Raw genomic sequence first — 25,622 nt, 5'->3', positions numbered from 1 at the left:
CAAGTCAATAGATAACAAATAAAAAGACATGTGATAAGGGGCTGTCAGAAGAGGCTTAGATGCAAGGTAATCACAGAAGTAAAAAAGTATATTAATATAAGAATGTTGGCTGTGCAAAACTGGGGTATGGGTAATAAAGGGGTTATTTATTAAGCAATGCATTTTATTGGAGTTGACTGTCTCTTTAAACATAGGGAAGGGATTATACATACATAACATATTGTAGAATGATCAACCTAAAATTGTGCCCATTAAGTGTGTTTTCACACTGAAAATTAAGAACATAATATGTTCAAGTAATACGTCAGAGAGCTTGCCTACTGAAATAAATATAAAAACAGTGCATAAATTAGCAAGTCATTCACGGTCAATATCAACCTGGGACCATTTTTTACCTACTGATAAACATGGAAGCCTAGGATGACATCACAAAAAGTTTATTTTTATTTTTTTTAGTCACTGTAAATCTCTCTTTCCCTTAGAGAAGGGAGGTTATTTGCTTTCCATTTTTGGTGTTGTGGCTTAAGAAAAGCAGCCAAGGAAGCTTTTCTGTTAAGCTGGCTTGATGTGCTTAGAGTTGTATTTAAGGCACGAGATGAAAATATAGTTTTGCCCCTTGGCGCACCCAACAGTTGCCACACATCCCCAGAAGTTGTGTGGCCCAAGTACTCGCCATGCTCGCTTGCCACTGTTGTCCCTCAGTTTCACATTGGCTTTCAGTTTTTCCACCAAGATGATGGCAATCTTATGATGCCCATGGATAGCAGCTATGTGTAATGGAGTGTATCCACAAGTAGACTTGATATTCATATTCAGTTCTATCCCAGCTTTCTTGGCACCAGCAACAACCTTTTTGAAACATTTCAGCACACCCATGCTTGGCAAACCAATGCAGAAACAGTGTAGCCAGAGATAAATCCTTCCGTAATGCCAATTGAGGATCTATTGTAAACATTCCATATACCTGAAGCCAGGATCCTGATGCAGATTTAACAATCCAGTCATGTTCCATTGGATCTAAAGGTACTAAGGAAGACTTATAATTTACATATTTTTTAACATCTGGTTCAGGTTTTCCCTTAGATATATATTGCGATTGCACATGTTTAGATTCCGGAAGACAGTTATTTACAATAAAGTTGTTTGTGCTAACAGGTCTGCTTATTAACAGTCGATCCACATCAGGGTTTTGGAGCTACCAAAGGAATAGATGTTTTTTTGGAGCGTGAAGGGCGTCTTCTCTTTTGGAAATCCCTATTATACGTTCATCATCTGAGGAAGATATATATTCATATGCACGTGAAGGAATTCTGCTCTTTGGGAGATTGCCAGCAAGTTCAAATAATATTGGTGCTTGATCAGTGAGAAAGATTTGGCAATGTAAGGGGATTTACTGTAATAATTTTCAGGAACAGCCACTTTTTCAGCCTCAACCACAGTGTTTGTGGTAAGCAAACCTCCCTCATGTGTTTGCCTTCTAAAAGTAGCAGTTTTATTGAGGAATGATTGGTTAGAAGTACACAATTTTAATTCTTGCTTTTCCTTATTTGAATCACTAGATAATGATTCTTCTTCCTCCTCCAAAGGCTCTGTATCACAATCCCCTCCTTCACCACTATCACTTCCATCACTGCCACAGCTTTCCTGTTCGACAAATTCATCCAGATCCTGCAAGGAAAGCTGGCACCTGATACTTTTGAAGATCGGAAACTGGCACATCCATAAGTCTCTCATATCAGTTTCAGGCAGGGGAGGGGAGGGGCTAAGAGTCTCTGACTGATATTCTGCAAGCAGCACATCTGGCAGACTGTTACCTGAATCTTGCCTGAGCAGAAGGGAGGGAGCAGTGTGTGCTAAATTTGTGTACCTGGACAAGGGAGGGGAAGCTGGCAGTTGACTGCTTTCATCCTTTAGTTTCCATTTAGTATGTTGATTGTGCTCTACTTTTGACGAATATAAACAATCTGAATTTATACCAGCTAGTTGGTTACTTGGAGGTTTGGGTCACTGCAAACTGTGCAACTCAGCCTTTGTTCTTGCAAATCCCAGTAGGTTGTATTCACAAAAACAGGATTCAACAGTTCTTTTCTAGTCTCTCCACAAGGTACCTGTCTCCAGTGACCATTTGTTTCTGGGGACTGGGACTGATTGTAGTTGTTTGATACCAAAGCAGGGTTATCAGCAGGGAGACAGGAAGAGGGATGGTTGATGGAGGGTGAGGATGTAACATTTGATGATTTGGAGGTCTGGCTGGACGGTGAGGAGGTGAGTTTGGAAGACTGGGAGGTTTGGCTGGAGGGTGAGGAGGTAAGTTTTGATGAATGGGACGTCTGGCTGGATGGTGAGAATGTGAGTTTGGATGATTTGGGGGTTGGGCTGGGTTTAATTTTGAAGATTGGGGCTGAAGATGGATAAGACTCTGATACAGTCTCACATGTAATGGGTTTTATGTCAAAATGAGAGGGAGGGTTCCCATTTATTACATCATGCACTCCCCAAGTCCTGCAATGGTCCTCTACAGGACACACAATACTGTGCTGTAAACAGTCAACAGTCCTGCTCTGTATTTCATCACTACCAGTTCCATACCCCCATGCCCTGCCATTGCACTGCGTCATTCTGGCTGCTCCATCTCCTCCTACCTGAGTTTCTGTACAGTCCTGTGAAGGGGCAGCAGCGGGGACAACTTGATCAAGCTCACGACAGCTGTGCACATGCTCCGTTTGTTGACTAAGGTCCGGAGTTGGTGGCCTAAGGTCCTCTCCTAGCAGATCTCGGTATCTGCTCCTCAGCACCACGTACTTGACAGCTCCCTCCTGCTTCACCACGGCTACTGAATTCACATAACGTTTAAACTTCTCCCTGTTCCTCTGCTGCTGTTCTGCAGACGCCAGGGGATTTCTAAGAAACAATTTAAAGTGCCCCAGCAGTGAAGCATTGGTCACCTTCCCACCCCCTTGGCAGAGGAGGTCCAGTACCTCTTCCTGGCTCAGCGCCTTGGCCATCCTCATAGAGCAGAGGGATCTATCACACTCCGCTGGCACAGCTCACACATCCAGCATGATGTCCAACAAAATCCTGCTCTGCACTGCTGCAACTTTCAGCTTTCCCACCCAAGTTCCACTTAGTCACAGTTTCACCTGCTCTTCCAGCTCCACCTCTTTTCGCTGTGATCTGAAGGACAGTAGGTGGCCTTTGCTTTCAAAGCAGCCATCCCACCCTCTTTATTTTTTTTTGCACCCAGCCCCCGCAATGTATAACAATCTCTTTCCTCTGCATTCCCACCCTGCTGTGGCAGCAGCAAACAATCCCCGTTGGAGAGGGGCGGGACCAGGTACTGGGAGGTATGGGGGTGGGCGGGACTACGAGGTCTAAAGGAAGGTTGAACGCAGTGCAAGGTACACACTGGTATCCTGCAAGGTGCTGCACATTGTGTTAAAGCTTACCCTGCCTGCAAATTACAGCTTGCTTAGAGTGACATCTATCTGCCTCCTTTGTAGTCATCATTATAAAATTGCTGTGCAAATGTGTTTGTCACTTTATTGAGCAAGATAATTGGAGTCACAGATTAAAGTGGTTTAAATAGGTGGTACACAAACACCTTATGACTGAAACAAGCTAGAGCATGACACACAAAGGCAAAGATTTTTTTTATTTTTTTTTCTACTGAAAATGTCCTACACAAACACTATAAAAGGAAAGTACATATACATCAAATTGCATAGTGTACTGATGCAATGCACTAAATTCAACAAGAGGATAAAAATATTACCTAGACAAATATCTTACATTCCAATTTGTTATGTTGAGATGATTCACTATGATTTGGAAATCTTTTTTTCACACTTAAAGGGACAGTATACACCTATTTTCATGTAACTGCATGTACTATAAAGAATAAGATGCACAGATACTGATATAAAAATCCAGTATAAAACTGTTTAAAAACTTACTGTCAGTTTAGCTCTGTTGAAAAGGTAGCTGGAAAGCCCACTGCAAGTGGTAAATAAGACACTCCCCCCTCCCCCTTCTTTTGCATATGAAAAGACCTTTTACACAAACAGCAGCAAGCTGGAGAAGGTAGCTGACGGTATTCACATAAAACTTTGGGGCTTGGTTAGGAGTCTGAAAATCAGAGCAATGTTATTTAAAAATAAGCAAAACTGTACATTTTTAAAAAATAAAAACTTGATGGGCTTTATAAATAGATCATCTACAAAACATTTATTCAAAGAAAAAAATGTGTATAATGTCCCTTTAAGGGAATCAGTTATATATGATACAATTATTTGAAAGGTTTTGTCTCACCTGACTTTATTTATTTATAACATGGACGACTTATACTAGTAATTCTGTGTCAAGTCTTTAAGAATATAATATTTTTTCTTTTTTCAAAATTACTGATAAATATAAAATTATGTGAGTTGATTAACACATTGAAAGTTATATTACTGAGTTAAATAACATATGAATATTCAGTATTATTGCCAATATTTAATACAAACTGGAGCAAATAAGTAACCTCTTATAGCAGCAGATTGCTCTTTTACCAACCAGCAGAAAACAGAACAAAGGAATGTGAGATGTCTGTACCTCTCTCTGAAATCCCTGCCCCCACATTGCTTATGTGTTGGTATTATCCTATGTCCACAAGCTGTATTATCATAACTGCTGTGCTTTTTATGACAATAAAATAAATGACTCAGTTGGACAGAACAATAATATCACACAGTGAATTGATCCCCTGATACAATTATTCTAGCTCTTCCGTTTATAAAGCCATACAAATACTCTAAAAGAAACAGTGAATGTATTAGGCATTAGCAATCAAATATATTATTCTGAAACAGAAAACTTCCTTCTGCATAAGACTATATATATGTGTGTGTTTAATAGTCCGGTATATTAACCCTTTCCTGCCGGGGTTAAAGTGTCTACACCGGAACAAAAAAGGGCTGGTAAAAGAACTGATTACTTTGTAATTTAGGATAGGGTAGGGCATTTTATTATTTTGGGGGGCTTTTTTATTTTATTAGGGGGCTTAGATTAGGTGTAATTAGTTTAAACTTCTTGTAATTTTTTTTATTTTCTGTAATTTAGTGTTTGTTTGTTTTTGTATTATAGTTTAGTTTATTTAATTGTATTTTAGTTTAGATAATTGTAGGTAATTTATTTAATTAATTTATTGATAGTGTAGTATTAGGTGTATTTGTAACTTAGGTTAGGATTTATTTTACAGGTAATTTTGTAATTATTTTAACTAGGTAGCTATTAAATAGTTATTAACTATTTAATAGCTATTGTACCTAGTTAAAATAAATAAAAAGTTGCCTGTAAAATAAATATCAATCCTAAAATAGCTACAATGTAACTATTAGTTATATTGTAGCTATATTAGGGTTTATTTTATAGGTAAGTATTTAGTTTTAAATATGAATAATTTATTTAATGATAGTAAATTTAGTTAGTTTAATTTAAATTATATTTAAGTAAGGGGGTGTTAGGGTTAGACTTAGGTTTAGGGGTTAATAACTTTATTATAGTAGCGGCGACGTTGGGGGCGGGAAATTAGGGGTTAATAATTGTAGGTAGGTGGCGGCGATGTTAGGGAGGGCAGATTAGGAGTTAATAAAATGTATTATAGTGTTTGCGAGGTGGGAGTGTGGCGGTTTAGGGGTTAATACATTTATTACAGTGGCGGCGATGTCCGGTCGGCAGATTAGGGGTTAATAAGTGTAGGTAGATGGCGGCGATGTTGGGGAGGCTGATTAGGGGTTAATAAATGTAATCTAGGTGTCGGCGATGTTAGGGACAGCAGAGTATGGGTACATAGCTATAATGTAGGTTGCGGCGGTGTCCGGAGCAGCAGATTAGGGGTTAATAATATAATGTAGGTGTCAGCGATAGCGGGGGCGGCAGATTAGGGCTTAATAAGTGTAAGGTTAGGGGTGTTTAGACTCGGGGTTCATGTTAGGGTGTTAGGTGTAGACTTAGAGAGTGTTTCCCCATAGGAAACAATGGGGCTGCGTTAGGAGCTGAACACTGCTTTTTTGCAGGTGTTAGGTTTTTTTTCAGCCAGCTCAGCCCCATTGTATCCTATGGGGAAATCGTGCACAAGCACGTTTTTCCAGCTTACCGTTACCGTAAGCAACACTGATATTGAGGGTTGAAGTGGAGCTAAATTTGGCTCAACGCTCACTCTTCTGAGGCTAACGCAGCCATTTAGACAACTCATAAAACCAGCGTTGACTTAAAGGTGCGCTGGAAAAAAAAGGCTTGTTAGCACCGCAGGTCTTTACCGACAAAACTCTAAATATAGCGGTTAATTTGTGTCATGCAAGCCATTTCTGTCTTTCTGAGAAGGTGTGGTGTTTGAATGCTGGTGCACGGGCATTCACAGGATATGTGTATATGCCACTGAAAAGCAGTAAAAACATTTACTAGAAGCATTTTTGCAAAGGGAAGTATTGCAGAAATACTTATATTTACACACCCATGCATATTTAAATTGTGAATTTTTTTTATCACTTTAATTACAATAAAATGATCTGAGTGGTCTTCTTGAGTGTTTGTGTGTCTGTGTGTATGTTTGTAATAATACACGTGTAATACGTATATATGTGTATGTGTGTGTAAATATATATATGTGTGTGTGTATGTATATATATATTTGTTTGTGTATATATACATACTGTATGTGTGTAATAATACATGTGTAGATTGTAAGTTCCCACGGGAATAGGGCCCTCAATTCCCCCTGTATTTCTCTGTAAAATTTTGTGTCTTATCGTATTGTTTCTCCACTGTACTGTTATCCTTGTACCCATGGGGCAGCGCTGTGGAATCTGTCGGCGCTTTATAAAGAATAATAATAATAATAATATGTGTGTGTGTATAAATATATATATATATATATATATGTATATATATATATATATATATATATATATATATATATATATATATATATTTATTTATTTATTTATATATAAAATGTCTCCAGAAGTAAGGGCACTCACAGGGCTTGACAGTAGTAGAAAAAAATATTTATTTAATTTTATTCATCATAAAAGTGTCAGTTGACGTTTTGGCTATATATCTATCCTTTTACAAGACAATCTAAAAACATAATATACATACATCAATTAATGCATATTGAAATAGTTACAAGCAAACAAATTAATTAAACATCTTAATAAACAATGTGACCAATGATCCTGCGTATAAAAACAAAATGACATCACCTTCAAATAATCCCCAAAATAAACCCTTGTATTTAAAATTAAAAATTAAAAACTTGAACCAAGAATCAGTTATACACCAAGTATTTAACCTGACTCTGCTAGAACATTTTTTTATCTTTTAAAATAGTACTGTACCTGTATAGCATCCAATATATGTATCTGTCAGGCCAATATCCTTGTTAACTTTGTTGCAAACAGTCATATACAACTTTCAGTGTGTCCCAACTTAACCCCTTATTGACCAAGGTCGTAGCCCTGGGCTTCTCTCTGCCGCCATCTTGCTCAAAATAGCGAGATTGGGCTATTTCTGCATGCCCCACGAGTGGGGCACTGGAGAAATAGAATTGCAGAGTTGTCGATGCAGAGAGGGCCACTCTGTGCCGATCATTGGTGCGTGGGAGCCAATGCTGTGAGGCAGGTGGGCGGCCCATCGCTGGTGCGTGCTCCGGATCCTGTGATGAAAGTGTCTGTGAGCTCACAAGGAGGCGAGGGCGGGGCTCGGGAGCGCGCATGCGTGTGTGCGTGCGCGTGCACAACCCCTATACTGAAGGAAAGGAGGGAGAGGGGAAAGGGAGAGGGAGGTGGGGGTGGGGGAAAACTGTTTGGAATGGGATCTGGAAGGGGGAAGCTACACTACAGAAAAATAGGCTTTTTTATTTTATTTAAAAAATCAACAACAAATTATATGGACAACTGGGTACTGGCAAACAGCTGCCAGTGCCCAAGATGGCGGACAATAAGATAAAGGGATGAGGGTTAGAGAGCTGTTTGGGGGGGGGGATCAGGGAGGTTGGGGACTAAGGGGGGGATCCTAAAAGGCAGAATAAAATATATATATATTTTTAAATTATTTTAAAAAAAAGCCTTTTATTTTAGTGCTGGCAGACTTTCTGCCAGTACTCAAGATGGCGGGGACAATTGTGGGGTGGGGGAGGGAAGAGAACTGTTTGGAAAGGATCAGGGGGTGGGATGTGTCAGGTGGGAGGCTGATCTCTACTCTAAAGCTCCCTACAAGCTACCTAATTTACACCTTCAATGCTGGGCATAATACACGTGTGGTGCGCAGCGGAATTTAGCGGCCTTCTAATTACTCAAAAGCAATGTCAAAGCCATATATGTCTGCTATTTCTGAACAAAGGGGATCCCAGAGAAGCGTTTACAACCATTTGTGCCATGATTGCACTAACTGTTTGTAAATAATCTCAGTGAGAAACCTAAAATTGTGAAAAATTTAACGATTTTATTTTATTTGATCGCATTTGGCGGTGAAATGGTGGCATGAAATATACCAAAATGGGCCTAGATCAATACTTTGGGTTATCTACTACACTACACTAAAGTTAAAATTAACCTTACAAGCTCCCTAAAAGCCCTCTAATTAACTCCTTCACTGCTGGGCATAATACACGGGTGGTGCGTAGCGGCATTTAGCGGCCTTCTAATTACCAAAAAGCAATGTCAAAGCCATATATGTCTGCTATTTCTGAACAAAGGGGATCCCAGAGAAGCATTTACAACCATTTGTGCCATGATTGCACTAACTGTTTGTAAATAATCTCAGTGAGAAACCTAAAATTGTGAAAAATTTTACGATTTTGTTTTATTTGATCGCATTTGGCGGTGAAATGGTGGCATGAAATATACCAAAATGGGCCTAGATCAATACTTTGGGTTATCTACTACACTGCACTAAAGTTAAAATTAACCTTACAAGCTCCCTAAAAACCCTCTAATTAACTCCTTCACTGCTGGGCATAATACACGGGTGGTGCGTAGCGGCATTTAGCGGCCTTCTAATTACCAAAAAGCAAAGCCAAAGCCATATATATGTCTGCTATTTCTGAACAAAGGGGATCCCAGAGAAGTATTTACAACCATTTGTGCCATAATTGCACAAGCTGTTTGTAAATAATTTCAGTGAGAAACCTAAAGTTTGTGAAAAAGTTTGTGAAAAAGTGAACAATTTTTTTTATTTGATCGCATTTGGCGGTGAAATTGTGGCATAAAATATACCAAAATTGATACTGCCAATACCCATAAGACCCCCCTGATTTTACTTGGGAATAGATATCTCATCCAAACTTACAGAACTATTCAACCTTAACTATATTCATCTTCAGGAACAGGTTAGAGCCACTCTTGAAACTTGGCAGAAACAGGGACACCTCTCCTGGCTAGGACGTATCAACGCAATTAAAATGACACTTCTCCCTAAATACCTCTACTTATTCCAGACTCTCCCACTAGAGCTCCCCATTTTATACTTAGCTAAACAGCAAAAACTCTTTGAATCCTTTATCTGGGCGCAGAAAAGGACGAGAGTCTCCAAGCATACTTTGTACCTAAGCAAGGAGGATGGTGGCCTGGGCGCCCCTGACCTAACTACTTACTACCATGCAACTCATGCTGCACGTATTACAGCATGGAAACACGCAAAACCAAACAAACCCTGGGTACAGATTGAAAACTATCTTACTGGAAATCACAATCTGGGCGACATGTGCTGGACAACACCCAAACACAGACCAGCCTCCATTTATACTAACCACTTTGTGACAGATACGTTGCGAACTTGGATTAAATACTGACAATAGACAAAAAGATATCGAGCTTACCATCGCCCCTTACTCCTCTCTTGAACAACCCCCTAGTTATGCAGTCTGGCAGCATACCCACGCCAACAATAGAGGGATCTCCCACTAACATCCCGATACACCTACTTCTTAATAAAGGACTGATTCGCCCGCAAGCAGAACTCTCTCAATTACTAGGCCCCCCATTTCACCTATGGTTTCCCTATTTACAAACTAGACATGCTATCACTTCCAACCCCCACAAAGCTGCCCTCACTAGAACCCTCACCCCCTTTGAGAATCTCTGTGCTTCGCCCGCTATAAGTAAAGCCCACATTTCTATCATTTACAAGATATTACGGGGCTCTTTCCCTTCTAAAAAAGCTTCATATATATCTAAATGGGAAAAAGAATTAGATATCAATATAACAAAAACCAACTGGAACCACATTTTTACAGAAATTAAAAAGTCATCGTTGTCATTGACAATTGTTGAGATGAATTACAAGTTGGTATCTGACTCCTCATCGCTTACACAGCATATTCCCTAACTCTTCCCCCTTATGTTGGAGACACTGTGGGGAGCGTGGCACTCTATCTCACATTTGGTGGTCCTGTCCACTAATACAAAACTACTGGCAGGCTATAAATGAATGTATTAACACTACCTTAGGAACTTCGATAACACTATCTCCCACCATAGTCCTTTTGAATGACACACCTAAAATCCTGTGTAGATATAGGAAGAAATTACTGCAATCCATGTTAAATTGTGCCAAGCGCCTAATTCCAAGGTATTGGAAGAAACACCAAGTTCCTGATTTCTTAATGTGGGTCAGAGAAATGAATCATGTACTGTCTTTAGAAAAAGTGTACTACACTTACATGGGCAAGCAAGACTTCATTGCAGATATACTATACATATGGGAGCAGAGAGAATAGTTACACTATAATCATAGCTGCAGTGTATATATTATATCTAGTACTACCCCCATTGTTGGGGTGTTGGGGACACGATCTGCCGAGGCTTAGATTTTTAGATTTATAGATTTTTTTTAATTTATTTTTTATTTCAAATTTTTATTGAAAGGAAACAAGTACATTTGCCATAACAAAGGCAGAATCCAAAAGACAGATAAATTCTCGTATACTTTGTACAAGATTTATAGATTTATAGATTTACAGATTTATATTTTTTCTAGGTATTGCATTACCAATGTTTTTTTGTATGATTCGCTATCACAGCTACTGTATTTTTCGGTCTGTACCTGATGTTTGTAAACAATATATGTTGGATTGGCAATGTTTCATTCCATGTTATGTTATTCTAATTTATAAAAAAAAAATATATATATATATACCAACATTGGCCTAGATCTATAATATATATACATGTCAAGGGATATTCAGAGATTCCTGACGGATATTAGTGTTACAATGTAACTATCGCTAATTTTGAAAAAAAAAAAAATGGTTTGCAAATAGCATAGTGCTACTTGTACTTATTGCCCTATAACTTGCAAAAAAAAAGCAAAGAACATGTAAACATTGGGTATTTATAAACTCTGGACAAAATTTCAAAACTATTTAGCATGGGTGTTTTTTTGGTGGTTGTAGATTTGTAACATATTTTGGGGGTCAAAGTTAGAAAAAGTGTGTTTTTTCCATTTTTTTCATAATATTTTATAATTTTTTATAGTAAATTATAAGATATGATGAAAATAATGGTATCTTTAAAAAGTAAATTTAATGGCGAGAAAAATGGTACATTATATTTGTGGGTACAGTAAATGAGTAAGAGGAAAATTACAGCTAAACACAAACACCTCAGAAATGTAAAAATAGCCCTGGTTCTTAAGGGTAAGAAATTGAAAAATGGCCTTGTCCTTAAGGGATAAAACACAATCATAATATTTTTGGGCTGGAAAGAATTGTTAATTACTACTTCATGTCATACAAAGATCCCATATATGCTTGTCAAGCATAATACCAGTTCTCCCCAACACACTTGGCTTCCTAGAGCTAAACTAGGATGTTTTAAATGTGGCAACTGCGTTACATGTAATACGTTACAAACTGGCAGCACTTTTTACCATCCTCATACACAACAAAGATTTTCTATTAGACATAGGCTCACTTGTACCTCTGATTTTGTCATTTATATGATTATTTGCCCATGTGGTAAGGTTTATGTCGGTAAGACGTGTACCTCTTTCCGTGAAAGGTTGGCCAATCGAAAAAGTTCTATACGCAAAGCAATTAATGAGGGACATAGTGAACAGCCTGTAGCCAGGCATTTTTTGGAACATGGCCATACTGTTGCCATGTTGAAAACCATGTTTATAGATAGAATTCCTCATCTTAAAAGGGGGGGGGGGGGAATAGAGATGAGGAACTTTTGAAAAGGGAAGCACAGTGGATAAATAGGCTGGGTACCATGGGCTAGATTTATCAAAGGCATTCTCCTGTAATTACGAGCCAAATAGCGCTTATGCACAGATCCCTGTATTCAGTAAAGTACGCTGCATCTGTAATTGCGCAAATTTTGTGCAAACATTTGTTCGCCTTCGGCTAGGCGCACAGGCGCGCTCCCGACAGTGCAAATACACATTGTTCATAGACATAATTGTATTGTTCATAGACGTAAAGACATACCAATACGACTCGTTTGGAATTCATCATTGCTTTTCGCAAATAGTGAACTGACGTTTCTACTCCAATTATGTCTTCTCAGTTTTGCCATATACACATTGGCGAAAGTGAGCAGGCACGCAGTAGAAACAACAGAATCTAAAGATGGAATACGTTTTGATTTTAGCAAATTTATCCGCTGCGCCCAGAGGAGAATGATAATATGGATGCATATTTGCGCATAGAAAGGCGCACAAGAGTTCCGAGACTTTTTCTTCCTCGTTGTGGTTTGCATGCTTTGAATGATTTCAAAATTAAGAAACGTTTCAGGATAAACCGATCAACAATATTAGATCTATATGGACTCATTAGCAAAGAAATAGAACCAAGAACAAGGAGGACAAGATCAATACCGGAAATAGTTAAATTATTGGCTGTGTTACATTTCTTAGCTACTGGTTAATTTCAATCAGTGTCTAGTACAATAGTTGGAATGAGTCAACCATCATTTTTAAGGCATCTCAGTGTTGTGTTACAGTCAATTTTAAAACATCTGAATTTTTTTTTTATGTGTTCCAAAGACTGCTGAAAAGCGGCACCGGATCAAAATAGGATTTTATAATGTTGCTGGGATTCCCAATGTGCTAGGTGCTATAGACTGCACCCACATTGCGCTGGTACCACCTTCTTCAGTTGAGGAACAGTACAGAAACAGGAAAAGTTTTCACTCTTTCAATGTACAAGCGGTGTGCAATGCAAAGTTTCAGATTTGGGAAGTCAGGTCTGGTTTTTCCGGTTCATGCCATGATTTCCACATATTAAATCAATCACAATTATATACTTTTTTTTTAACGCAGTGAAATGACACATGGATGGCTATTAGGTAAGTGGGATGTGTTTCTATATTCTGATTTGTAAATATATATATATATTTTGAACCATTGAATTTGTAAATTAAGGATTGTGTTATCATTGAATAGAATACTATCATTTATTAGCACATATTGATTGATATCTAAAAACATTTTCGTAGCTGATAGCGGATAATGGCTTTTAACACCAGTACCAAATCCAACCAACAATTCCGAAAATCGTTTCATCGAGGCACATCGTAGCACAAGGAGTGCCATAGAGAGGACATTTGGAGTTTTTAAAATGCGTTTTAGGGCATTGGACCGCGCAGGTGGTGTCTTGATGTATTGCCCTGAAAAAGTTAATAACATCATACGTGTATGTTGTTTGCTACACAACATGGCAGTCCGGTGTGGAGATGTTGATAATGTAGAAATGATGGATTTGGAAACGGATGATTATTCCCCGCCTGATCTATTACTACGACAAAATACCAGCCAAACAGGAATTTTGAATCGTAAAGAGCTAATAGAGAGATTCTTCACTTGTAAGTATTTGTTTTACTCACTATTATTATAATCTGTGCACATTTCTTATTACTATTAGAATGTAAAAAAGTTGCTCCCTCCAAAGTTAGGAAGTTAATTTTTCCAACAATGTCTGCCTCTAAATTTTTGATTGTTAATTTTTATTAGTGTATCTTTGGTTGTATCATATAAACATTTTAAACTTGTTTTATTTTAACTGTATTTACCTGCTTATATTACACAATATATTTCTCTCCATTCTACAGGAAAGAAAAATAATTTCCCGGGGGCGTGTCTAGGCGGCGGCCATGGAAGGTCGCAATTTCAGGAGCTCCTGGCTTGATGAAGACAATCCGCCGATTATCTTTGCAACACCAAGTCATCTGGATACTAAACTATTACCTATACATACTATGAGACTGGGAGACTCAAATAATATCTACATTGGTGTTTATATGATTTCAGGCTCTTGAACTGGACCGCTGAGGCCCTTGGCGGTGGACAGAACGTGGTTCTCAGCACCCCCCCAGCTTAACCGCTGGGTATTACAGCCGCGAGCAGGCTGCTTGCTCTACAGAAGGGAACTGTCTAACTCGATAAATAAACTTTATTTCTAAAGCTTTTTGATGTGGCTACATCTGTAAATGATAGTTAAGATGGAGGCTATAGACAAATGGGAAACTCAGATTGTTCGGGTACTAGAGGACTCCTACCGAGGTTTAATGGCAGACCTGCACAAAATATTTTCCACTCCACAGCCCGCAGCAAAGCCCTCAGGCGAAACCAAGATGCTTAACATTCCTTTAATGGCAGAAGCGATCAGCAGTACAGTCCGTTACTCAACTGAGTATACAGAGACCTCTAGCTCTATATATGAGAACTCTCGGCAGGTTTCTGAGCACTGGGGTGTTCAGTTTGCAGAGTCCTGGGACGAGACAAGTGAGCCGGATCTCAGAAATACCCAGGTTCTAAAGAGGCCCGGGAGGAGTTCAGCGACTAGGGGTATACTCGGTGTGAGGAGAGCCCCCCTGGAAGACACCGGAACCACAGCTACAGACAGGTCAGACACCTGGCTAAAAACTGGGACAGGCCGAGCTGATTGCCCGGGTGATTGCATGCACGTAGTGGGCTCGAGTCGATCAACATCTGTAGTGCCTCAAGAAGATGGAAAACCTGAGCATATGAAGGCTTTGGTTGGGGACTGCAGTCATTGGCACGGAGATCTAATGGGGCAAATAGTGAGTGCCTCTTTACAAATACTGCCCGTTTCCAACTTTCACTACACGGTCCCACAACTGGCAAATTGGGACCCCGGTGGGTTCCTCTCAACTTTTAAGCATGCAGTAGCAACGAGGGACACAGGTATCGGATAAGAGGTCTTGTAATGACCCATGCTACGTTCACTAACTGATTGATGTACTTTTAGATATGTCGAACTTATTTGTACTTTTGATCTTTGCTTATGAGGGGCCGGGGGCAATATGATTATTGTCGCAGTCACTTGGCAAATCGAACCAGTTTAATCTAGCGGGGCCTCATGAACTAGCTCATATTTTATTTACATACAATGTTATGCACACGGGACTTACTGTTTAGGTTACATAGACAATTTAGTTCCTGCCTATATTATGTCTGGGGCTATCTATAGGGATAAAATGTTGATGTCACTAGATGTGTGGTTTTTAGGGGGTATATGTATGCTTTCCCTATAAATATGTTTTAAATGGATCCCAGGGGAGTGTGGGGCATCTAGAGTGCTTATGCAGTTCCATGTGACTCATTTATGGTGTTTTATTTCACTTTAGATCAGAAGTGCGGTGTTTTAGTTATGTGAATGTGATATAGAGTTGATCCATGACAAAGTTAATATAGGACTATAGAACATAGTTGCACTAATAGAGGGTATTGTATGTTACATACAATTTGCATCGGGTACTGTTCAATTCACACTGAATATATGCTCTTACTGGTCACTGGAGTGCACCACAAGACCCACTATATTTTGGTAAATCAGACCACAATGGCTTATCTTAATAACTATGGCTAGGGGGCAATAAGCTACCTGCGGCCGAGGTGGCAGGCCCTCAGACCTTAAATTAAGTCACCATAGGAAGTGGTCTGTAGAATCATACCTATAGAATAATAAGTATGCAGATTTTTGTACTAGCATAATACTTCCATGATATAGTGATCCAGAGACGTGACAGGCACATGTCTCTTAATTTGCATATATATCCCTACTCCCTGGGTAGACTTTTTCTCCTGCCCTATTTAGCACAACACTAATGATCCTAGTATTACATCTATACTGTGTAACACATCACAACTAGACTTTTCATTAAGGTTCATAAGATGGTTCCCTATAATATACTATAAAATGATGTAGCATCAATAATTACTATGGTCATTGTTCACAGTCCTTTGCTACGTTTTCTTCTATGATTTTATTATCTCAAATCAGTTGTGTATATTTCGGGTCCAAAAGTGACCCATTTTGTTATTTTCTTTTTCTCGTTTCCCCTAAAATTCCCTGTTATGTCTCAAATTCTTTTCATGAGGTCCAAGAGAGGCCTCCGTTGTCCACAGAGGGAAGCCATTGTGTGTGACTTTATATCATATTTCAAGGGGACTCCCCTTAAATAGAAAACCTGAGGTTGTTGTATATTTGTATAATTGGATGCTTAAATATGGGTATATTGTTATATTTATGATGTATACCGAATGGTGATTACCCTATGCTTCTGAAACCAAGTTTTATTATATTACTTCCAATATCTGATGTACATGATTACATAATTGTACTTGTTAATAACCTCAATAAAAATATTTAAAAAAAAAATAAATAAATAATTTCCCATTCGATACAAGGAACTTCAATCTCTTTTTTATTTTTTGTTTGATTTTGATAAAAATAAATATTAATAAATGTTTTTGATTAATCCCTTCAAATAGTGTTGATTTTTTTTATTTATTATATCATTGTTATTGAAACATGGACTCTCAGCGCAATCAAAAGCATACATGGGATGTAAAATAATTTAGCAGTGTTGCAACCAAATATTTTATTTTATTACTGTTGACAATAGAACAGGCATTGCTTTATTTCCCAATACCCGGGTTCACAAAGTAAAATAATAAATTGGTCATGCTGATATGCACAATAGTTAGATTAGGCATAGCCCAATTTTGGAAAAAAGAGCCTCCTAGCTTTGAATTAATAAAACATAAGATCACCCATCACTACAACATGGCGAGTGCAGCCGCAGAATTCTGAAATCAAAGAGATAGTGGGTGTCCCAATTTGGGTGGCATCATCATCCACATCTTCCTCTGTTATTGTGTTTTAAACCAGTGTTTCCAGGTGAATCTCACAATTGTCTTCTGTATTCTCTGTAATGAACAAATTACATTAGGTTTATGAAAATATTAACACCCCCCCCCCCCCCTAAAAAATGTTTTTTTCTCATTTTCAATAACATGAAATTGAAGCTTGTGACAAATTCTAATGCAATATTAATAGATCCACCATCACTGGTATTCATATTTCACTTACCATCAAACAATGTTAATGAAGTTTCATGCATACTTGAGAGCAAAGCACAGACATCTAAAACAACAAGGTAACATATGTGTGAATTTTTCTTTATATCAAAGACAATGAGATAATTGCACATCTTCACATTGTAAAAGACTCAATAAATGTTCTACCATAAAAAAATATGTTCTTACCAATATTATCTTTTTGTGTCCTCAATGTGCATCCTGTTGGATCTTCAACACATTCAGAGTTTGGAGATTCATCATTTTCTATCTCTTCCTCATGAGTGATTTTTTTTTAGTTTCTTCATCCATTGTATTTTTAAGTAACATAAATTAAAAAAACAGGTTATCATTTCATTAAGTTACTAATTGATTTTGAGTATCAGCAGTAATAACAATTTATTTTACCTGTGAAAAGCATTGTATCTGAAGGGACATCTATGCCAACTATGGTGTTTCAGGAAATGCTTTATTAGAGTACCATTGCAGTAGACATGCTTGCTAATACATGTAGTACATATCGAAATAAGGAGATTGATATTAAAATATATTACTCATGTACACATCAACCAAATAAATTCATACACATATGTGCAGATTAGAATTAGAGGCATGATAAATATGGGGAAGTCAAATTGCGATCAATGGGATTTATCATAATACGCCGCAGCTCGCCACTTTCAAAGAGCGTGTAATTATGAGCAGTTTACTGATAAATATGGGCGCATATGTGCGCTATCACAGAGGCGAGCTGAGGCGCAGTTACAGGAGCACGTATTAGACACTACGAATAGCCCTTGATAAATCTAGCCTTATGACCCCCAGGGGTCTCAATACACACTTAGATTATGCCCTGTTTCATTGAGCCTCATATGTAATCTTTTAACACATTAGTAGCACCGTTATTCATGTAGTTGGTGTATTTTTTATGGATGCCATTTGAATTGAATGTTTATATTATTGGCTGTAATTTCATCAAATTATATCTATGATTGTGTAATTAGGTGTTTTTTATTCATCTTTTTACATAGATTTTTACACATTTGTTACATTTGTTTATCTGGTATCAAATGTATTTTGATTTGGGGGTATTGTTATTCTTAACCCCTGGCCCCTTAACACATGGTACTGTTCTCTCAGTAGGTTCCTTAATGCATGTTAGAGATTTATAGCAATCTGCTATATTAACATTTTTGCATACTACGCAATTGTTAATATGAGTCACTTACTTTTAATACGCAACTTAAGATACAAAGTGTGTGTAAACTGATATGAAGCTAGACCAGATATGCCACTCCCCAAATTGCACTTCTCACAACTTGTGCAATTAAATCTAGGGAAATCCAAACTTGAACAGGGGTTGGAGGTGGCGCCCAAGGCTGTCTGGTTAAATTAATTCTAGTGTATATAATATAAATAATTAAACATATAAATAAAAAATGATATATATATAAAATTAAGAGTTGGTCAATAATTGTAATAAGGCAATTAGCTGCAGGCTAGTATTATATATAAAAAACTCTCTTTATTACAACATGAAATCACTCTTACAATCAATTTACCATTTATCTATATAGATAAAAACTCGCTAAGACACCGGTGTCAGAACCACTCTGGGTTTAAAACCAATTCTAGGCTATGTTCCACCTAAATAATCTATGCTAAAAATACAACAATAATGAGACAGATGACTTGGCACGTTAACAAATTAAATACAATGTTACGCTACTCTCAGAACCGGGTTGAATAAAACCTGTATTGAACTGCCTTAACGGCTCTCAATAGACAATAGTCCTTTTCTTTAGAATTATGCACAGTCTTTTTGGTAACAGTGTTCATGCAGATAAGTATTCATTTGAAAGAACTTGTAATTTATCGACAGAGTCCTTTATGCATAGGAACAAATCTTAAAACGTATTGGCTTCTTACTCACTAGTGAGGATCTTTCCAATTTCACAGGCGGTTAGTCATTGACAGGTTCCACTTACCCGGTGTTCCGGTGATAGGGGCGGTCTTTTTTCAATCCGCTCACCTGGATTCCATAGTATACTCCTATTCCGTTGATAGTGGACTTTAGGAAACTTTTTTTCAAAGTGTGCACACTTCAAATCCTCCTTTGATTAGTGCTCCTACCGTTCGCTCAGTACTTCAATCAATCAACTGGGTTCTGGCGTAGCGGTCCTGGGAGCAATTTGTTCCTGTGTCTCTCCAAACAAGCCGGATACTGGTATGATCTACGCGTTTCAGCTCACCAAGGAAAGTTGTATATGACTGTTTGCAACAAAGTTAACAAGGATATTGGCCTGACAGATACATATATTGGATGCTATACTAAATGAAAGATAAAAATGTTCTAGCAGAGTCAGGTACAATACTTGGTGTATAACTGATTCTTGGTTCAAGTTTTTAATTTTTAATTTTAAAGTAAAGGTAAATTTTATAGTATGCAAATTAATATTTATAATCCTTTTATAGTCTCCAATCCAGTCGATAGTTTTTTTTTTTTAATAAAACATTTTTGATTTATATACTTTTAATAGTAAATGTTAGTTACCATTGCCTTTATAATCTCCTCCCATCTAGCTTTTCTGGATTTCAGAGACAGTGACGTATAGAGCGGTCCCACCCGCTCTATACGTGTCATCCAAGCTCGTGCACATCGAGCATCTACTCACCGCGCATGCGCATCATTACCACAGTCTCAACTATACAATTGTTTCCCTTTTGTTGCCTTTCGTGTTGCGATGGGCTTTCACTGTGCTTGGCAAATAAATTTCTTAGTGCGCATGCGCAAAACGTGGATGCGCTCGCTTGGCCGCAAAGAACTACAAAAGGCTACGTATGTGCCTACTTACCAAAACCATGCTGACGTCAGTTGATGGCCGCCTAATGGCCAAAGAATCGATTGGCTCTTTAAACAAAGTGATCGTTGTTTAGAAAAAAAATATATATAACGGGTTGATTTACTGGGAGCCGGATCGATGCTAATAATCTAAGATATCTAAGGTAATATTGAGATATAAAAATAATGATGAATGAAAGTACTATTATTTTGCCTTGAGATATTTATTTTTTTAATACAGTACGTTTTACTTTACCTTCACTTTAAATACCAGGGTTTATTTTAGGGATTATTTGAAGGTGATGTCATTTTGTTGTTATACACAGGATCATTGGTCACAATGTTTAATTAAGACGTTTAATTAATTTGCTTGCTTGTAACTATTTCAATAGGCACTAATTGATGTATGTATATTATGTTTTTAGATTGTCTTGAAAAAGGCTAAATATATAGCCGAAACGTCAACTGACACTTTAATGATGAATTAAATGAAATAAAGATCAGTGACCAATATAGCCACCTTTCTTTGCAAGGACACTCAAAAGCCTGCCATCCATGGATTCTGTCAGTGTTTTGATCTGTTCACCATCAACATTGCGTGCAGCAGCAACCACAGCCTCCCAGACACTGTTCAGAGAGGTGTACTGTTTTCCCTCCTTGTAAATCTCACATTTGATGATGGACCACAGGTTCTCAATGGGGTTCAGATCAGGTGAACAAGGAGGCCATGTCATTAGATTTTCTTCTTTTATACCCTTTCTTGCCAGCCACGCTGTGGAGTACTTGGACGCGGGTGATGGAGCATTGTCCTGCATGAAAATCATGTTTTTCTTGAAGGATGCAGACTTCTTCCTGTACCACTTCTTGAAGAAGGTGTCTTCCAGAAACTGGCAGTAGGACTGGGATTTGAGCTTGACTCCATCCTCAACCCGAAAAGGCCCCACAAGCTCTTCTTTGATGATACCAGCCCAAACCAGTACTCCACCTCCACCTTGATGGCGTCTGATTCGGACTGGAGCTCTCTGCCCTTTACCAATCCAGCCACGGGCCCATCCATCTGGCCCATCAAGACTCACTCTCATTTCATCAGTCCATAAAACCTTAGAAAAATCAGTCCTGAGATATTTCTTGGCCCAGTCTTGACGTTTCAGCTTGTGTGTGTTGTTCAGTGGTGGTCGTCTTTCAGCCTTTCTTACCTTGGCCATGTCTCTGAGTATTGCACACCTTGTGCTTTTGGGCACTCCAGTGATGTTGCAGCTCTGAAATATGGCCAAACTGGTGGCAAGTGGCATCTTGGCAGCTGCACGCTTGACTTTTCTCAGTTCATGGGCAGTTATTTTGCGCCTTGGTTTTTCCACACGCTTCTTGCGACCCTGTTGACTATTTTGAATGAAACGCTTGATTGTTCGATGATCACGCTTCAGAAGCTTTGCCATTTTAAGAGTGCTGCATCCCTCTGCAAGATATCTCACTAATTTTGACTTTTCTGAGCCTGTCAAGTCCTTCTTTTGACCCATTTTGCCAAAGGAAAGGAAGTTGCCTAATAATTATGCACACCTGATATAAGGTGTTGATGTCATTAGACCACACCCCTTCTCATTACAGAGATGCACATCACCTAATATGCTTAATTGGTAGTAGTCTTTCGAGCCTATACAGCTTGGAGTAAGACAACATGCATAAAGAGGATGATGTGGTCAAAATACTCATTTGCCTAATAATTGTGCACTCCGTGTGTATATATATATATATATATATATATATATATATATATATACATACACACACACACAGGTTATTCATATGTTAATATTAAGACATGCATGCACTATGAGACAAATAATGCAACAGTTTATACTACTTATTACTACTGTGTCATGTTCATATTATTCTCAAACACACAGCCTCTCAAGCTTTTCTAGTTCTTATGTTTAAAGCTTGTTTAAATTTGTTTTTCACTTGCACACAAATACCACGCAAAGAAAACTTTTAACGCAAGCGTTTTACCGTGTGTATTACAAAGGGAAAGTAAATTGTTTGCACACAAGTGAAACCCGATGTGAGCTAACTCCAGGACTTCGGATATCACAATCGCATTAACTTCTTCTCCCCATAGATTTCAATGGAGCGCGCAGAACAAAACAACCTAACACATCGGTCACACGCTAACCCGACACCTTGTTAGACCTACATCGCTAAACCCAAAGGTAGTTATGAATATTTTACATTCCAATGTTCTTCACATATAAGAAATAATATTTTTATTTTTTAATATATATTTATATGTTAAATATTTACAGTAAAAACACATTAAAACACATTATTAAATATTAAAACTTATTTTTCAAGTTTTAAGGTATTTGGAATGGGCTCCAAAGTGTGTATATATAAGTGTATATACATGTATATATGTGTTTATATGTGTGTATATATATGTATGTATAAACACATATATAAAACAGAAATACTCAATTGTAATACCCAATGAAGCGCGATCATGATATTGCTTATAGCAAGCCACGATCATTTTAGTGCCACTTTTAATCTAGCCCTGAATGTTTTATTTTATGAAAAAGGAGATTGTAGTACAAAAATGACATGCAATTCTGCAATATTATGTGTTTAACCCACACAAAGGGTTAAAAAACACATTGTTGTTTAAATAGTGCTTGGGAGTAGCAGAGAACTGCTGGTCCCACCACATGTAGCCATTGATCCAGTCAACAGTGTTAGTACAGGGTTGTGCAACTGCTAAATGGCTCACTAGATGTCTCTGCTCAGGGCCAGCATCTCTTGAGCGGTACTTTAACTATGTACTTTAATCCCTTTGTGGTGGTTAAACACATATCATTGCAGGGTCACCAGTGCTACAAGTGCATTCTCTGATGAGTTAGGGCATGTATTATTCCACTATAATGTCCCCTTAAATTAAACATAATTTAATGTACATTATTTATAACTGGAAGAGCATAGGGAATGAATCTGTATTCAATGAAAAATGCATGATAAACAAAGCATATGTACATATTGAAATATTCTTGTAATTTATTTATTAATTTACTTTGACTTGGCAATAAATATCATTTTATTTTATATTTTATGTAGATTCCCCCTGAGAAGACAAAATAAAACATATACAAAATAACTATAGCTGAAAACAAAACATGAATGATACACAAACTATAGGATGTGTATAAATAATGTATAAATAATTCATCTAAAGGTATAGAATTTAAGTAGTGCACATAAAAGGCAAACAAGAGTATAGAATTTAAAGGGACAGTAAAGTCAAAATTAAACGTTCATGAATGAGACAGAGTGTGTCATTTTAAACAACTTTTTAATTTATTTATATGATGTGTTTTGCCCTCCTGGTAACCTTTGGTGAAGAGCATACCTTGGTGGGCTCAGAAGCAGAAATCCACTACTGGGAGTTATCTGCTGATCGGTCATTATCATTGGCTCACCAGATGTGTTCAACTAGCAGCCAGTAGTGCATTGCTGCTCCTTCAACAAAGAATACCAAGAGAGGAAAGCATATGAACTAGACACATGGGTATAGGTAGCATGACTGCTGAAGATTTAATTATTTACTGTCCTGCCATTTATATGTTAATGTCTGTAAGAGGATAAATCATTGCTTTGTTTTGTGGGAATAGGGGTTTAAATCACTGCTTTGTTTAGTGTATTTGCTATATTGGATTTAAAACACCCGGGGTACTAGTAATGCATGAGTTAAATCTCATCACATATCTTAAAGGGACATGAAGCCCAAAATGTTCCTTTCATGATTACGACAGAGCATACAATTTTAAACAATTTTCCAATTTACTTCCATTGTCACATTTGTTTTATTTTCTTGTTTTATTTTATTAAAAGAGCAACAGTGCACTACTGGGAGCTAGCTGAACACATTAGACGAGCTAGTGATAAGGGGCATAAATGTACAGCCACCAGTAAGCAGCTAGTGCCCTGAGGATATGCACTTGAGCAACCTTTCTGTACAAATACAGGAGCAAGATGTTCTGTACAGTGACACTTCAATCTTGGTATCCTTGCCACTAGGCAATATACATTACTTAAAGGGATACTAAACCCAACTTTTTTTCATTCATTATTCAGATAGAGCATGCAATTTTAAGCAACATTTCTAATTTACTCCTATTATTATCAATTTTTCTTCATTCTCTTGCTATCTTTATTTGAAAAAGCAGGAATCTAAGCTAAGGAGCCAGACCATTTTTGGTTCAGCACCCTGGATAGCGCTTGCTGATTGGTGGATACATTTAGCCACCAATCAGCAAGCACAACTCAGATGCTGAACCAAAAATGGGCCGACTCCTTAGCTTACATTCTTGCTTTAAAATAAAGATAGCAAGAGAATGAATACAAATTATAATAGAAGTATATTAGAACGTTGCTTAAAATTGCATGCTCTATCTGAATAATGAAAGAAAAAAATTGGGTTTAGTATCCCTTTAATGCCTTTTCCACAGGGTGGCACACAGACAGGCCATACATAATGCTGGTGGAACTCGGGCTCCACCAGGCCCATCTGTTACAATGTTACTACTGATTGCAGGCCCCTTAGGTGTGGGTCCAGTCTTATATGAGGCCTTAGAGACCCCTATAGTTACGCTCTTGCTACCTAGGTATGCTTTTCAACAAAATTTAATTTTGACTTTACTATTCCTTTAATAGAAGTGTTCGAAACCCTTTCCAAATTCTTTAAAAAGTGTATATAAATCCGGTTTTGTTTAAAATATATAAAATGAATCTACTCAGAAACTGAAAATATAACAGAAAATCTAAATTTGTGCTAGGTCCATAGTTCAAAAAAATTGCATGCTCAAATTCAGCTCATAGAAACCAGTCAATCCAATCAGCAGCGATTTCTGTTCGGGACCAGCAGTGCTCCACGGTCCCAAACAGCACTTCTACTGTGTATTTAACAGCGAATAAGAGCATGTCATTTTTAGGGTTTTATGGCCCTTTAAAGGGCCAGTCAACCCAGCAAACAATTATTATTATTCTTTATTTACAAAGCGCCAACAGATTTTGCAGCGCTGTCCATGGGTGCAAAAATAAAACTACAGTACAATACAATATAAGAGACACCAGACAAAGTTTAACAAGCAGAGGGGGAATTGAGAGCCCTGTTCCCGCAGGAACGTACAATCTAGATAGATAGGAGGGTGAGAAACAGAAGGTGGGGACTGCAAAGGTGTGAATGATGTTAGTGTGGAGCTACTGTAGATGAGGACAGCTATTAGGCAAGATTAATTAATTTGTTACTGATTTGGAGATAAGCTTCTTTAGGGAGCGTTTAAAGAAGGAAAGGTTAGGGGAAAGTCTGACAGCTCTCGGAAGTGAGTTCCAGATGGTTGGTACCACACGAGAGAAGTCCTGTAGT

General features: G+C 37.8%; 1 protein-coding gene across 1 annotated transcript; it reads right to left on the bottom strand.

Moving 5' to 3' along the window:
* Positions 1-423: 423 nt before the first annotated feature.
* On the bottom strand, positions 424-3,005 carry LOC128644520 (ankyrin repeat domain-containing protein SOWAHB-like). Its single transcript, XM_053697103.1, is given in 7 exon segments — positions 424-671; positions 673-852; positions 854-1,186; positions 1,188-1,258; positions 1,261-1,371; positions 1,374-2,004; positions 2,109-3,005. Coding segments are annotated over 7 exon segments (2,442 nt in total). The 3' UTR covers positions 424-452.
* Between the last annotated feature and the right edge of the window lie 22,617 nt (positions 3,006-25,622).

The sequence above is a fragment of the Bombina bombina genome, unplaced genomic scaffold (assembly GCF_027579735.1).
Source record: "Bombina bombina isolate aBomBom1 unplaced genomic scaffold, aBomBom1.pri scaffold_863, whole genome shotgun sequence".
Lineage (NCBI taxonomy): Eukaryota > Metazoa > Chordata > Amphibia > Anura > Bombinatoridae > Bombina > Bombina bombina.
This window is presented reverse-complemented; position numbering and strand designations above follow the sequence as displayed.